Here is a 17694-nt window from a genome sequence, read left to right on the forward strand (position 1 = left end):
GTGTCCGTATCTTTGTGCGCTTTGGCACTTTTGTCGATTTGGGAGCTCTTGGCCATCAGAGACGTTACTAGGGACGTGGCTCCCTCTTGGGGCTGTGCTGGCAGTTCATAAGCGCCGGGTAGGAGTAATGTTGATGTGGTTGCTCCTTGCAGCCACGTTTCAGGGAATGGGCTGCATGTGGCTGCAATGAGATGCCCTTATGTCCCGGCTAATTTCAAACTGCTTAGCCTTAGGTACTGGCAGCAGTCCAGAGCTCACAGCACAGAGAAACCACCCCCGGAGCTACCCAGCAGCGCCCCGCGTGCCCACAGCAGTGCTGCTTGACTGCTTGAATGAGCTAGTGCAAAGCTGGCAGGAGCATGGCCACGCCGGATAGTCACACCCATGCACGTGCTGGCACAAGACTTCTAGTCCCTGGTAAATGCCGTGAATAGTGATGTCACTGATCTGGTGCTTTGGCTAGACGTAGCCACTGCTGAGCACCATGACAAGGTCCAGCTATAACACGTAGGGGAAAACCAAACCAAAAAAAAACAAAACAAAACACATTGCAAATGTTACGGTACCTTCCGCTGATGCGTAGGGGCCAGGTCTGCAGGGGCCAGACATCCACAGCAGGAGCTGCAGGCGAGAGCCAGATGGGTTGTCTGGGCACCTAAGCAGGGCGTAGGCAGAAGGCAGGCACCTGCATGCCACAGAGCAGTCCAGCCGGGCCCTGCTGTACAAAAACCACCCCGCTCCTTGCCTGGGAGAGTGCTAAGCATGGAGCTGAGGTGCAGGACCCTGGTCCGTCCTTCTCAAAGCTGTGCCACAGCACAGGCAAGAGCGCACGAGTCGGGGCCAGAGGAAGCTGCGTGCCAGGAAGCAGGCGCCCGCTGCTGGCCCAGGGTCATCGGGCGAAAGGAGCCTCAGTCAGAGGGGGAACCTTGACCCAAAGGGCCCCCCGTGCCGCTGGACCACCCCCCCCGGAGCAGAGGGACTCGTTGCTCAGACACCGCCGCTCTGCCGAGGGGCGGGCGGTACGACTGCCAGGCTCTGTGTACTACCCTTGCTGTTGAGAGCCTAGGTACCCAATACTGAACCACGCTTTGGAGGCATGCGAGGCAATGCTGAGCCTGGGAATAGTGCCCAACAGCAGCCCTTTCCCCCCAGCCCATTCCCCTCCCTCCTGCTCTTTGGTGCCCAACCCTCGCCAGGAGGCAAAGCAGCAGCGTTAGCAAAGCTCGGAGCATGTTCCTGCAAGGACGACTGTGTCGGTGCACCTAAGCGGCTGGGAGGCAGCGTTTTGCTGCCTCGTTCCCAGGCAAAGCGGGGTCTCCTCCACAGCTGCGCTCCCTGGCCAGGCCTGGGGGTGCTGCAGGGGCTCCCGAAGGTGCATCACTGAAAAGGCTCCCTTTGGGCCGTGGTCCTGGGGTGAGGCATCTTCTTTTTAGCCGTGTCTAGGTGGAGCTGCCCAGACAACTGGTCCCGCGCTGCCCCACGGAGAACGTGGGTCCATTGCCACCAACAGATGCTAATATAGCCCTGGAGCCATGGGTCTCTCTTGCACATGCAGCCCAAGCCACTCACAAACCATTTCATGCCCCTTTGCCCAGGTCCTGGCTGCCATGCGCTTGGTTTCACATTTTCCATGATTTCCCTAGTTGAGCTACGTGGCATGTGGTCCCTAACGGGTTAACACACATCGCTGCCCTGAACAGTTGTTCTCCAAAACTATTACCTCAGCCAATTATTCTCCAGCCCGGGGAGCAGAGACCTCGCTGTTCTTGGCAGCATCCTGAAGGGATCGCAGCATCCCGCACGCTCCGGCCAGTCTGCCTTTGGAAGTGCAGCTCCAAGTTTCAGGAAAAGCCCTTGGCTGCGGCATGCTCAGCGATGTGTTCATGCCGATGTAGCAGTCCCATGCTGCTCCCTAGGAGAGAGGCGCCTGCTGGAGGACCGTGCTGGAAGCAGGGAGGAATGGGACTGATCTGGCACAAAAAAGTACCCGCTCAACTTAACTGGGAGGTAAAAACCACAGGCCTGGGGATGCACACCAGTTCCTCCGCACAGACCCACAACCAGAGCACTGCTCCTTGCAGCCTCCAGCTGTCCAAGCCCTGCTCCCCGCAGTGCTTTGCTGGTCTCTTGGTCCCACTTCGAGGTGCCATGTGTCTGTAGGTCAGACAGTTCATCACAGAGCATTTGTCAAGGGACCAGACCTTTTCCTTCTGCTTAACAGAGGGAATAGTGTCCCAGCTACCAAAGGGAGAGCAGCTCCCTGAGGACGTACATGAACCATGGGCAGGCAGATTTGGGAGGCTACGTGTTCAGGACTGGAGCAACCCTCAGGATGCACAGGGTCTCTGAACTGCGGTAGCCGCATGCCTATCCCCTCCAGGCTCCCACCCGGCTAGCAGATACGCTGCTTGGCCAGACCCTGGCTTCCAACCTAATTCCCCTTGCCTGGCCCAGCCTAGCCCCCAGCGTCTCCCTCCCGCCAGCTGGCACAGCCCCGTCTGGCACGGCTGGCCTGCAGGTACTGACAGCTGACACAAGGCCCCCCCAACCCAGCACCCCAACTTGATGCTGCTTCACCAGATAAGTGCCCCAAACATTGACTCATGCCCAGCACGCACAACGCAGCATGGCAGCCACCCACCTGTGCTTTGCCAGCATCTTGGGCAATTAGTCTGGCAAAATCCCCTTCCCCCCAGGAACTCAGGGAGGAGAGACGGCCCTTTTCCTCCCCTCGCCCAAGCACGTGCCCACCTTGCCTGTGGTCTCCACCGCCTTCCTGTCAGGGTTCAAGCATTGCTAAAGCCACGCTCAACCTTTGGGTCCCCTTGCTCTTCCTAGTGGCACGGGGCATTTTTCAAGGGACTAGGGGGCATTTTCCTTGGCCAGTTGCAGCCGAGGAAAGGGACACAGGTCAACATGCACTGGCTAGAAGGAAAATGTTTCTTTGCTCTTGGGAGGGGGGATTAAAATGGGAAGAAAGTGCAACACAAAAGTCATTAAACAACAAAGCGTAGGGACTGTGCTCTCAGCAGAGCATTCCTACCTAGGGCGTCTGCAGGAGCAGACACTGACCCTAGCCCTCTTGTCGCTGTAGATATGTAGGGAAACTGGGTGCAACAGTGATCATCAAAGGAGTTTCAGCATTGAAGGGGAAGTGCTTCTCGAGAGAGGAAGGGAGGTAACAGCCATGGGGCAGCACTGGAAAGAAGAAGGGAGGGCCTGGATCTGAACAGATCCTGCTTGGGGCAGAACAGGACCCTGCTGCAGACCCCAGAGTGTGACCCAGGCCTGGATAGACATCTCTGCATTATTATAGACCACTGGGAATCGTATCATTATAGGAGACAAGATGCATGTTCCTAATAACAACAGGGCCCAGATACTAGGGAACATGAGCGCTGAACGATTTCCTCACCCTCGAGGCACCAAACCAACAAGAGACGATGCCGTTTGAGACATGGTTTGCGCTAGCTGTAGAAGAGCTGATCGTAGATGACAGCTTTCTGCGGAATTGAAACCGCATCAGTTCAGTCTCTTGGACCAAGGCTAAGCAAGGGCAATCTGGCTGCTAAGGCTTTTCATTTCAAAGCGGGGTTAGCTTGTGGGAAGATGCTAATGCTGCTGTCCTCAACAACCGCCAACAGGGAGAGCAGGGATCAAGTGAAAATGGCCAGGTTGGGCCCTGTTAAACCTTATAAAGTAAAACAAATCAAGGAGTCCTCGTGCATACAAATAAATAAATTAAAAAAAAAAAAGCCAGAGGGGATTACAGTAGTGCTGCTATGCACAAGGGATAGAAAAGAGATTCAAATCAGGAGTAGCATTCTTGCATTGGTGCACCAGGGTCAGACTAGATGACCCTTGAGGTCCCTTCCAACCCCGTCAGTCTACGCTTGAATGGCCACTTAACCTCGGGCTGTAACAAGTGAAGGCGCAGGGGCTAGTGGACGTGCGGCCCTAGAAATAGGAAGCACCACATTCAAGGTGGAAACAAAACCCTGAGGAGGGAGGGACCAGATATGCTGCATCCCAGACTTCTGACAGGAACAAAGTTGTAGATCTGGTAAGCAAGGATTTTTAATGGGCATCAACTCTGGGGTGACACTTTGCGACTGGAGCATAGGAAATGTAGTACCTGTGTTTTAGAGGTGGGGAGGGGGCAGAAGCAACTAGGAAAACTGCTTAGTCTGACTTGATAGTATGCAGAGGTTTAAATGAATATTAAAGGAAAATAATTGAGGACATGGAGGCAAATGAAAAGCTTTCGGTTTTTCAGTTCTAACATTTACTTGTCCTGCGTAGATCTGTGTTCTACAGCCCCATCCCTTTTGCCGGTAGAAGGTATTTGGGTCGTGGACCCTCCATTTAAGTACCTTTCACCTTATGCATCTATAGTAGTCCACAAGACACCCGTGTGCCACGAGATTTGACCTGACTCACAGGATCACTTGCCAACCCATTGGGTCTCACCCACATTTCCTTGTACCATTTCCCACCTAAAAAGTGTGGCAGATTACCGTATTTACACAAATGCAAGACAAAGATTTTTCCCTCCTAACCAGCATGGGGGAGGAGTGGGGAGAAGGGGGCAGGAAGCTCCTTGGTTTACAATTATATACAAATGGATCGTGGGGGGGGGGGGGAGGTGTTGGGGAGCGGGTAGGAGAGGTTATTTGGAGTACACACACCAGTGCTGAGCTATAGGGACACCATGGTTTTAAACACTGTTGACCCTGCTGGGGCCCAGCCCAATGAACTATCCCAGAGGTCGGCAAGATATGGTTTGTAGGCTGGATCCAGCCTGCTAGGCCATTCTACCCAGCCCATGGGGCCCCTACAAAAAAACAATTACTACTGGTGTGCAGCAGGCTTTCAGGTCACCCAACATTGGACCAAGTGGGTACTGTGCTTTCACATCCGTGGGGCTCCCAGCATGCCACCTGGGAACCCCAAGTGTGACGGTGTGCGACTGGACAGCTAGGGAGTGCAGAGGAGTGCAGGAGGGGGTGGGATTTGGGGATGGGGGTGGGCCCCCATGCCACAGTACACAGCCCCCCACTGCTGGCAGTAGCAGCAGCAGGAGGCCCTTGGGGCGCTTATGACCCATGGCAGGCAGAGCCCCCCAGGTGCATGCAGCTGAACCCCAGGAGCTGCACATGGAGGCACAGAGACTGCCTGGCCCGATGGTGCAGCAGTGGCAGGAACCCCACATGCTGGCACAGACCCAGCCCAGTTTGGTTCAAAAGGTGCACGGCCGTGGGCCAGGCCAGGCGGGCTCTGTGCCACCATGTGCAGCTCCCGGGATTCAACCAGAGACAAGCACCGCCAGGGGACACTGCTTACCATGGGCCAAAAGCACCTCAAGGGCCTGCCACATCTGGCTGCTGCGGCCCTTAGCAAGGGCTGTGCACCATGGAGGTTGGAGCGTGTGGCACTGGCCTATGTGAACACCACACCGCTCCCACAAACCCCACACACCCACACCCCTTCACACTGCCTACAAATCCCACATGGACACAACATCCAAGAGTAAGACTTTATTTTGAGTTATTATGCAATCATCTCTATACACACTATGCAAACACAAATCGGGATAAAGGTTTTTTAAAAATAAAATTTAAATACGTTATAGTAGATGTCTGATTTTTAGTATATGATTTGGGTTTTTTTCCGGTTCCAAGATGGCACCCGCCCTCCCAAAAGGCATACTGTGGGGGGTTAGTGGGGGGTGTTCCCAGTGGCAAAGGTCAGGGAATAGGGGTGGGACTTCCAGTCCCAAGATGGTGATCAGGGGGCCGGGTATCTGTCAAGGGGTGGGGCTACGAGTTAAGTCACCATCCAGCCAAAATAATTGTCTTTATGCAGTATCTGCACTAAAATGCATCAAATTCTAGATGAACAGTTTATGAGTACAGTATGCAAATTACAACAGGTATGTTTCTTTTAAGGTTAGTGTTTTCAAATTTGCCCCCTTCTTCCATATGCCCAGGGAGAGCAGGGTCTGATGGTAAGAAGGGGAAGGGAGCTACCTGACCCCCCAAATTTATCTTACCTGCTGTAGCAGCAGAGTGGGAAGGTGACAAATTCAAGGCAAACCTCCAATAATTAGATTCTATACCTGGAAAATTATAAACAAAATGTATACGTTTTCTATATATAGAAATTAATTATGGGGGTAGGGGTCATCTATTATTCAAGTAAATATGATAAATGAAATCTTCTCCATCTGGGTCTGCTGACAAAAATGGCCAGTACCAGTCAGATGCAACTTAAAAGAACCGACACTGTAAAGCCTTTCGCAAGTGGGAAGCATTAACAGAAAACCAGCCCTTGTATGGGTGCAGTGCTTGTGGGCACAGTATTTATTGGCTTGTGGTCTGCGGTGGTCCAAAAGATAATACCTTTTGCAATGTCAGGTGCGTTCAGGTGTGGACACACTGCAATGCTTCTTGGTAGCATTTTGCTAGTATCTTCTACTTCTGCTCTAAGCAGGAAATGCCCTTGGGGGCAATGAAAGGCAAAACACAGAGAGCAGACTTCTCTTGGTGAACGCGCGGGCTTTAAACGACATACGCAGAGCAGTTCATTTCCAAAAGGTCATTTATTACTTGTATTACGGTAGAGCCTAGAGCCCTCCACAGACACTGTGGCCCCACTTTGCACATACAGAGTTGGAAAGAGCCCCTGCCATGAAGAGCTTACAGTCTTAAGTAGACAAGACAGGAGGAAGGAGGTATACAGCTGGGACAAGGCTAGGACCTGACCTTGCATCTCTCAAGTCCTGGGCCAGTGCCTTGCCTAACTCCCTTTGTCTACTTGAGCATCACTTCGATTGCTGGATGAGCAAATTATGCTCAGTGAAAACCACTTCCGTGGGCAAAGACATACTGTTCATTATTAGGCTCGCTCAAAGAAATGGTTTGCTGATACCCCTTCACCTAGAGCACCCTCTCTTCTTTGAGGTCCTATTATTTTTCTCTCATCAGTAATCCCTCTCAACCTCCTTCCTCTTTCCAACACAACTCTGTTTAGGGTACAAGGTTTTGAACAAATGTGTGCTAAAGTGACTCTCTCAACCTTGTGCAATAAAACAACTCTTGATGAACATGCCTTTTTCATGGGAGTGCCTATCAAAATTGGGCCGTGCTCCTAATGGGCTCTCTGGGTCCTACTGAAATACAAATCATGGCGTCTATTCTTCACAGAAGGGCCAATTAAGAGTCCACCATAAAATCAACTGAATTCTTTCTAGCAACTACAGTAGGCTCTGGATCCGGTCCACAGTGTTCGGTATTACTTCAAACCAACTCATCCCCATTTCAAGGTAATACTTTTGAATTTGTTTCAACACTGATACTACAGCAGAAGTCTAATATTAGTTTACATTCCCTACATTACTGAGAAGTACTGGCAACAATAAGTAATCCTTTTAATGTGAAACAACTATTATTAAAAGTAACATGCACCTTCACAAAGTAAGATTCTGGTCTGAAAAGATATTAAGTGGTTGATTTACACATGTACAGTGGTTTAAAACATTATTTTTAAAATAAAAAATACAGCACGTCCAAATATTGCATACAAAAAGTAGAATCTGTCCTAAAATAAAATTCTATCAAATCATTTTAAAAAATTACAAAAGTAAAATGCATACAAACTCCAGTAAAATTGAACAGTTTTCTATTTTGAACATCATTTACAAAGACACATCCCAATACACAAAAGAAACCCTATTTTTTCCTATATATTCACACCATAAGGTTAGAAGGAAAACCATGTGTCACATTATTAAAAGCCAGTATTTCCACCGTGGTCATTTCTAGAACAGAGCTGAAGACACTAGACACTGCAGGGAAAGAAGATTTTTGGACAAGAGAAAATCCTAAATGGACAGGAATTTTCATCTGAAAAGACAGAGGCATGAAAACTAACCAGCATATAGGGCAGGGCAGGCAGCTAAAGGACACAGGATCTGCAGAGAACTGTTTGCAAAACTATGCTGAGTTCCCAGAGAGAAATACGAACACAAAACCTCAAGGGAAATTCCAGCCGCTGCACAGCCCTTCCCATGATTCCTGCCAATGGCTCTCCGAGCACCTGCAACGTGACTCATCAGTTTATGAAAAAGCTTCTCAAATACTTCAGATGCCTCGATTTCTTCCTTGGGATGCATGCATTCCCCTCTCCGATCCGCATGTGAAGTTGTAGTATTAAATGCACAGACAATTCGACAATTCGGGACAATGTGACAGACCAATGGGGATTTCAAAACAAGTTCAAAGGACAGGGAAGTAAATAAGGTGCATTCTAGAAAGTGATTTAGCTTTGTTCACTAAATCCACTGTGCAAGCGGGTAGCAAAGCAACAGACAGCTGCGCTGTCGACATCTAGCTTAAAAAGACAGCGGCTTTAAAGCCAGGTTGTGTTCCTGTCCTCCGCTCAGTCTCTCTCTGAGGCTTGTCTACACGTGCAAGTTAGCATGCAGTCAGCAGGAGTGCTGGCGTACGGTGCACCAGCCACTCTACTCTTACTTGCCATGTGAACAGTCCTAGTTTGTGGCAATGTGAGGAAGCTGCCGCTGCTTTGAAAGTGGAGCAAGCCATTTCATACTACACCTGCCAAGTGTCCACCTGTAGAGTGAAGGTGCAGCAAGGAAAGCAAGTTATCTGTGCACCAACTCCTTCACACACATTTCCCCATGCACACAAACCTTCTGCTTATATGTTCCCTGCTGAGCAGATATACTATAAATACCCTGTCACATGGTTACAAGACCTGATGACTTAAAAAGGGAGCTCATTTAGTTCACAGGAAGGGACGTGTAAAGAAGTTGCTTTATTGCTGTGACTTAACAGCACTTTAAACATGGGTATAGCCTTTAAATGAACCCTTACTAAATGAGGTATTAAAACCTGAAGTGCTGTATTTTGCAGCACTTCAGCAACCTACAGCACTCTGAATAACTTCTGCACGCTGGTCAAATTTCTGACCAGTAGAAAAGCTCCTGGAGGCTGCAGAAACTAGGCTGGAAAGTGCAAGGAGGCTTTGAACCTCACCGGCACCCCCCAACACTGTGCACATCACGTTTAAGAGTGCTGTAACTTTACAGTGCTATAAAAAGTGCTCTAAATTACAGCACTGTAAAAAGCGTGCAAACAGCACTTCCATATACATGCAAGAGCATATCGTAAAAAAGGGCCCCTTAATTCAAATGTAATGGATAACTGGAAACACTGCTGTTCCATAGCTAGCACCTTTCCAAAGGAACCCAAAGCCATTCAGACAGTGAAAACTGTGTCACAGAACCTCAGCATGGTACGGAAACATTGGCAACAATTTTACAGATGGAGAAACTGAGGCATGGAGAGCACAAGTAATTTTCCTGAAGTCACACAGCCAAGCAAGAATAGAACCCAGACATCCTGGCTTCAAGTGTTACCCTTTAGCCAAACCATTCCCATCCAGCCAGGGAAAACCATTTTGGCTTTTATAACACACAAGAACTATGATTATGAGACCACCTCAAACTGTTTATTTATTTAGTCCTATCCCACCCTACCCAAAAGGCTCAGAGCAGCTAAGGGGACAAGTTTTGAATAGGAACAGGAGAAATTTATATACAGAGATCCAATTTTCTTTATCCAACAGCCAGAAAATGAATATATTGACACATCTAGATGCAACTAGTAAAGAAGTCGCTTGTGGAGTAAATAAGGGTGCTAGATGCTGTAAAAAAGGAATGAGTCAATTGCAAAAGCTAAGTCATACAACCTCGGTCTGTTACAATTTGAAGAAAAGTGAAGATGTGTCAAGCTAGTTTAATATTAATTCTAGCCCAGGTAAGAGAGCAATGCAATTACAGATCTCATTCTTGAGAAAGTCAGCATGCACACTACATATTCATATTAGGAAAGGTTTTTAGTGACACTGGATAACATGGGGTGTCTACATGAGACGCTACGCCACTGTAGCACTGAGCTACGGCAGTGTAGCTCACCGCTACATCTCTGTAGCGTTGGTGGGCACAAACCATGATGAGCGACAAGCTACTTCGCTGTAACGAGGTTGCCGATAAAAACTGCTAAAACAAGTACTAAATGACAGCGCAGTAACAACTGTGCCGTGGGGGGCACGTGTAGATGCGCCCACAAAGTGGCTTCTGCTAATCTTAATTTACTGAGATAATCCACAAGAGCAATATATCAAGAGCATTTGACAACTGAGGGATACAAGGAAAGCAAACAATTTATACCCACTCTCCTGGCTGCTGGGCCAACTACTGTCACCTCAACAAATTGTTCAAGGATGAATGTAGAGCAGACACGGTAACAATTCACCCACCAACTAAGCAATCGCATTTCCTAAACTGTAATGTGCAAGCGCACCACCTGTTCAGGTGGAGAAGAGGAACCAGCGATACAGGAATAGGTGACAAATTATTTCTTGGCCTAGCTAAAAACAAAAAAGAAGTAGTCAAGTTCTCCTCAAGTGCCTGGATTCTGTGGGACCTAGGATTTTTAGGCACTCGCCTTGACATTTTTCAAAGAGGGTGAAAATTATTTCCTGAAAACCCAGTCCCTTTATCAGAGGTCTCCAGAGGGGTCATCAAAAATGGAGGCTGCCCCAAATGCCAGCTGGGTGTACAAATGATTGCACGGTGTTCACTTTGCTTCCAACCCATATGCAGATCTATTCAAAAGAGCATGCGAGTGCACCGTGCACCAATGGTATTTAGAAGAAGTTCATATCAGAACGCATTGCTCCAAATATGTCAAGGATGCAGGGTGAAAAACAGGAGCCCAAATACTTGCCCAAATATTTGCTTTTGCTTGTTGAAACTCAGGACAAAGAAGAGCTTTCATCTTCATTTTTTATTGTTTTATCTACCTTGAAACAGGAACGGTAAATGGTAAAAGCAGACGGACATGTTTTTCTGATTTTATTGTGGCCTTCTCAACCTGCACTGAAACAGAAATTTTAAGCTGCAGGCAGCAGTGCTCCTTGATGAAATGCACAGAAATATTCCAGTGCTGTCTACAATAATACAATGAGACTTTTTCCCTGTGTCTTATGTGCACTGGGACAGCACCATTGTGCAAAAGTCTGTGATTAACCATCACCTTATCAACTACATGGGCTTTCTGTAAAGAAACTAATAAATCTTGCCTTGACACCTGTGATATTACATGCTCCCTGGTGGTCTAGAAATCAACCTGAACACCGACTCTGTTGATCGGAGTGATGAAAGTATTAAGATCTTTGAGTGCTCTTCTTTACGATGGCCAAATTTTCTGACTGTTCCATATTCTGGATCCAGTGAAGGCCATGGGAAAGTTCCCATTTATTTTAAATAAGGTTGGCATTCAACCCTCTTGATGAGGGCATGCCTACAAATTCCACTAAATAGTGAGAGGTGCTCTACAGCTTAAAACAATGACATTTCATTCAAAAATGTTAACTACATTCCCAGAGCTACACCAACCAACCCAGCAGGTGCCCTGCCAAACCATCACCATGAATTATAGTCAGAGCCTAATGCACGTAATAAAATATACAAAATAGCACCCAGAAACACCTCTACTACAAAAGCTAGTGACTGCATGATTTTCTTCCAGATGAAAAAACATGACCCAATATGAAAAGTGAAGATTTATCAATGAGGAAAAATTGCTACTGCTCTCACAGTTTAACAGGATGTCTAAAACACATGGGATAAGATGACCAAGTCCTCATCATATTCCAATGATAGTCAGTCCTAACAAATCTAGGAACTCTTCCCTTTCTAACAGCAACCAATATTTTGCATGTAGATCAATCCCTTTTATTGATGTATTTACAGTGTAAGACTATGCATTCGCTCCCTGCTTAGTTGGATAGTTCTCCATAAACTCACATCTGTTAATATTCTCCAGATGATAAAACTACTTCAGTATAATCTGATATCCAATAGTAGCATCTGGACATTTGCTAAATTCCCAAGTTGGAAGCTCCATGATACACTTGGGCGACTTAGTGAATATAGTTTTCCCATGAGAACTACCACAAATATTGCCTGTTATTTCCAGGTAGCTTTGATAATTCGCTCATGTTGACACTACAAAGAACACAATGCAACGAACATGCTAAGACGTGTGAAAGGGTGCTCTTTTCAGTGATTTCCTAAAAACAGAAAATAACTGTGTTTAAGATTATTGACTAGCTGTCTTGGCCAACCCTTTCTAGGCCTGACTGGGAATTCAGGAAGTCCTTGCATAGCCGCGCATTTAAAACAGAACAAGCTATTAACAGAGAAAGGAATCGTGAGGGTTGGGAAGTGAAGAGAATCAGAAAGCAGGGATGGAAGTGAAGCCCGTCTTCTAACCCTTATCTGCCTTGTTAGCAGCATGAAAGGCAGCAGAGCCAAGGAGTCAGCAAAAGGAAAAAGGCAGCAGAGCTGGAAGTTGAATTTAAAGCTATTAAGGCTCCAAGTGAAAAAAAAAGGGAAGTGCAGCCAAGACTGTAACCACTATTTAAAATGAAGGCCTGTTACAAGAGAAATGGTCACTGCAAAGCATCCTTCCTTGCATTTTCAATACAAACTGCAGCATAATTGTCTCTCTTTTAGTGGCTTTGCAAAATTGCTCTTCTGGCTTTTAGCATGAAAAATGACTCTGAGCTAAAATAGGAAGGGAGTACTGTCATTTCTCAAAGCACTTTCCCATTGAGAAGTCAATCTTACTTTGGTATGGAAGTGTTCGGTTCTAATCAGTCAACAGCAATACATGATTAAGCCCTGGCCAGACAAGAAAACATGTCCATCGTTACTCCAAAATTACAGAGGTAAGAACTGCACTTGCACTTTGCTGTTGGCCAATAAGAAAATGGAAAAATATTTCATTTCTGAATATGACTTGGGACTACTGGAGATTAACATTTCAGCAATGTTCAATGGTCTCTCACTACAGCAAGAAAAAAAAACAAAACAAAAAAACCCACCTCACTTTTGGTAAATTCAAGTCACCACAATAGTTTTTACCTATATAAAAGTAAAATAAATAAAACAAGCGACATGATTCAACAATCTTATTCAGGAGAACTCCCCATGGCTTTAGTCATGACTGAACTCTTTTGAACATCTCAAAAAGCATATTTTAAAGTTGAAATATTTTATTCCCTGGTCCCTGTCCCTAGATGTCCTTCTCCCCAAGTCCACAAACCTGAACATTTATTTCAAAGAATCACAGCAGCAGTCTTACCAATCATGGAACTTTACATAATGAAGAACTGAGCTTGTTTTTACTTGAGAGAAATTTCCCTTAGACTTGGCTGCATATGGGCTGCAGGATGTGATCTGTAGCAATAAAGTATAGTGCTCTGGTAGAATCTTACTGGCCTATTTGGTTTTATGGAAACTGCATTTTGGAGCAAAGCCATGGAGTGTTTTTCCATCTGACAACAGTCAGGGTGGTAGAGAAAACGAGAATCTCTGCTTCTCAGCAAGGTGCCTGAAAGTGTGCAGGTTTGATTCCAATATAGCTGCAGCAGGTTGCTAAGCAGGTCTCAAAAGGACCAAGCCAGAATTACCACTCTGTCCTGGCATCGCACCTGTAAACTAGAATTCTTGGCATGAATGTATTTTGTAGCTTTGCACGAGACAATGGGTAACAGGAGCTTCTGGGTACTGATACTGTTTCAAACAGTGAAGCAAAGCCAAGAAAGTTGGATGGTTGTGCCTTTGCACCAAAAACCTGAAACGATGATTAAATATGCTTCTGGTTGCTCAAAATGTGCTGGCTTCATTTATTTAAAAAGTCTCAATGCCAAATGGCTCCATTGTTTATGAACGGTGCCTTTCAAGGAAGGATTCTGCTCTTTTAGTATCTGATGTAGCCAATAAACCCAGTCCTAGCACCCTGTTACTTATGAGGGTATATATATGTCCATTTGTCTGAAAACAATAAAAGCAGATGCTGTGAAATTAGTTATTTTGTTTTACTGCACAAGCAGAGTTTTGAGCTGAAAATATTAATGAAATATTCTCTCAGCAGAAAGAGAGGCAGACAGACTGAACTGATACATGTCTGAAGGGTAATGCACTGATTAGGTTTTATTTTTATGAGTTACGGTGGCTGTATTACTCAAGAGTGATGGAGCAGAGCCCCTCGCAGGAGCGGAGGGCGTTTGATTTAGATTTCTCGCTGAAGCAGAACATTACATGCCAACATCCTCAAACATGCACACGCACACTCTATATAAAATAGCCACATTAAGAAAACATTCACTCAGTGTAATAAAATTCACGTTGCGGCGGGTGTGCTTTTGCAACCTCATTTGCCGAAATGACTGCTTTGGTTACAAACAGTAGCTCTGCACCCACCGTTATTTTAAAATAAGTCTATATGCACACACATGCTATAACTTATATTATATAGATATATGTTATACATGTTTATGCATATACATTAATGTGTGTATATACAGACACACACACAAATATTAAACAAACAGAGCACACTCAGAGTGGAAGCACTGCAAATAATATTGAACTAAACTAAGAATAAAATTCAGAAATTCCTAAAAGGTTTGAAACTGAGTGACAAGACTACTCAAAGGTACCTTTACTATTTATGTTCAAGTAAGGGCCACAATGGCCAAAGTTTAGTATTGATAAAAAAAAAAAAAAAAAAAAAAAAAGTTGGTGTTGTAGTTCCCAGGTTGTGTTAAATTAAGTCATGAATATCCCAACATCATTTGTCCTTTTGCTGATAACAAGGGTAGGTCAGAAAATCAGAAAACTTTTCAGGAAGAGAACACTTATAGAACTGGGTATCTGAAAACATTATTATTTAGACAGCCTTACACTGTAAACTAGTCTTAAAATCATACATGCACTGTAAGACTGCAGTCTCTGCTCAACAAAGAACTCCCCAAATTGGAAGCTGCACACCTACAGTACTGAGGGGCACGAAATAGGGTTTTACGGTGAAAGACGGTATTAGTTGGAGATGAAAGGGTAGGTAGTAGTGATGGCCATTAGAATATCAACATTTACCAACAGTGACTATATTGCAAACTTCCAAAATACCAGTTATTTCCTGTTTTAAGTGGATAGAAAAACTGCAGCATTACAGATGCTACTGTCAGCTATCACTAGATTTTAGTGGTAACTATTGCCCAGCTATTATTACAGCAATCATTGAATGCACTCTGGCTCTGGGGCAAAAATTAAGCTTTTTCAACAACAGTGCAAGGTCTGTTAAGAGTATCCAAAATGGTTAAAGACCAAAAAACCAGCATCTTCTTACAGAAATGGCTTTTATCAAAACACAACTATAGCTTATAAGCACCACACTATTTTAGCTTCTGCCACAACTGGGTGTTTAACAATTAAATTAGTTACTAATTTAAAAATTAATCGAGTTTTGAAAAGATTATCAGCTATTCTTATTTGGAGAGAAGACTGAAAGATTACTGGTGCCTTGGTCCGTATAGACACCTCATGCAATCTTGAATTGGCACAAATATCTGCACAGTTAATAGCAACAGGTACAGCCTTTTAAATTAAATATCAGTTCCGACACTAATGTTCTGATTCCCATCCAAGTCTGACACCGGTTATCTGGCTTGTGATAAAGATCAAAAGGGCATTTTAAAAAAATAATCTTCAAAACTGAATAAAACTGCATTTAACATTTTGTAGCTTTTCCTCCGTTCAGCTGTGCAATTCCAAGCAAATGTGCAGAACGCAACATGGATTCCCAGTCCCTTCTACAACTCCACCAGTTCTGTGTTTTTAAACTGAGACGACGACATCAAGATACAGTCGATCGTAGGATTCCCTGAAGCACAGAATAAGGAGCAGACTGAGCAAACATGACCCTGGGAGGCACCAATTGAACCAAGAAATCTCTGTAAAACAAAAATAATTCAGTGTCAAATTTGTGCAACATATTTCATTGTTAAAGCAACCAGAATATAAACCACTGAATTAGAAGATGTAGCTCGTGGCTTTGTTTTGCATTTAGAGACGAGCTGGTTCTTCAATGACAACTGTGGGACTGACAGAGAGATGAAATGTTTTATGAGATGTTGTTATGGATTTCTTTTAAAAGAAGTCTGTGTCGTTAATTAATTTTACTCTCTCTTATTCCCCTTGACAGTTGGAGAGAAAAAAAAATCTGCCATCTCTAAGAGAAAACAAACCTCCCTGAAACAGTAGTCTATTAATTATTTCTCAGATTTCTACAGGCTAAGAAACAGCATAGATTAAAAGGATAATGTAAACACCAGCACTTTGATTCTGAGTCAAATCTGCTCCACGATTTGGATGGGGAAAGCCAATTTCTCAACAGAAACTTCTGTGTAGTCCAATCAATCCAAGTTTTAAAAGTACCATAAAAGCTCTCCACCAGCCTATCTGTAGATATAATGTGCTTGTTCTTAAGAATATATCATTCTTCTGGGTATAAAAAAGTTGCCCCGTCAGTCCTCCTTTTAATTATTTGTTTAGCAGGTTTAATCCGAAGGCAGGGGTAGCGCAATTCTCTTTTCAGAAGCATTATGAGACTGCCTGAAGTTCACTGGAGAAGCATCAATTTTTCGGGAGCTGGTCTTTTACTTCAGTCGGTATTTCTACCGAATTTTAAACACCCCCTCAAGGACTACTAATCATATTAAAGGCTCCTGCAATGCTGCTTTAGTTTAATCCATAATTCATATTGCTAAAAGGTAAAGCTCAATTTCTGTTTGGGAACGCAAAACAAAACCAGAAAGCTTAGGAAACCCTCAGAAAACAACAATGCAAAAAAAGCTCTTATCTTTGTTCAAGTAGTAATGCCCCACTGCAACTTTCCTTGTTTAACATGAAATTGCTTTGTTTAATTCCCATGAGTTACGAGAAACATGCCCCCCCTATGATTTTCTATACTTGTGCATAAGTGGACTGAACATAATCTAACCCAGACATCTAAAAAGACTGAGAAATTAATGACCTTGTAATTCCTCTCATTACTTGCTATACTACAAGAATCGCTGGCTCATTGGTCGATTTATGTTAATATACTGATCGGAAAAAAGATCCAACGGTAGAAAGTAAAAGGGAAAAAATGCCCCCGAAGGAAGTCTGATTAAAGCAATGTGCAGAGAATGAGTTTCTGGCATGACGATACAGTGCTAGAAGTTAGGCTAAGGATTCAGAGAGGCTTCAAATCTGCCAGTCTAATCACGTTAGCTGCAGCAGAATCGTCAATGCATTGGAAAACTTCCAGAATTGGCTCCTTCATAGCCTCAGTAATTGGGACACTAATATCAGAGTATGAAGAAAAGGGAGAAATGGGAACGAGAGGACTGTATAATCTAAAAGTGAGAGAGGAAAGAGACACCAAACTCCCCTGCTCTCTGGGTTACTTGTATCATTATGGAATAACAATAAAGGGTGTATGAAAATCAGAGGAAAATTGAAGAGACTGATTTAAAATGAAGTGTTTTTTTTTTTGCAAAATCATTTTTCATCTTCTAAAGGATTTTTCTTTTAATAACATGGTCCATAATGTAAGAATGGGTGCTGATCAAACCTTAGAGATTATGCAAATAGCGGTGCTGTTAATCATTCGCGGCACTATATCACTGAGAGTGGATTTTCCTCCAAATAATAATATAAACTCATGTTTCATCCCTTAGAGAAAGGTGGAGATGGCAAGAATTTGGCTTTATGTA

General features: G+C 44.7%; 1 protein-coding gene across 1 annotated transcript in view; it reads right to left on the bottom strand.

Annotated features, from left to right (window-relative positions):
• Nucleotides 1-6582: 6582 nt before the first annotated feature.
• The window catches only part of SLC49A4 (solute carrier family 49 member 4), a 107204-nt gene continuing 96092 nt past the window's right edge, over nt 6583-17694 (bottom strand). The window contains exon 9 of the mRNA XM_090046004.1: nt 6583-15888. Coding sequence (XP_089902130.1) covers nt 15773-15888 — 116 coding nt within the window. The 3' untranslated portion in view covers nt 6583-15772. The remainder of the gene's footprint in view (nt 15889-17694) is intronic.

The sequence above is a fragment of the Crocodylus siamensis genome, chromosome 4 (assembly GCF_052110815.1).
Source record: "Crocodylus siamensis isolate JL-2025a chromosome 4, ASM5211081v1, whole genome shotgun sequence".
NCBI classification, from domain to species: Eukaryota; Metazoa; Chordata; order Crocodylia; family Crocodylidae; genus Crocodylus; species Crocodylus siamensis.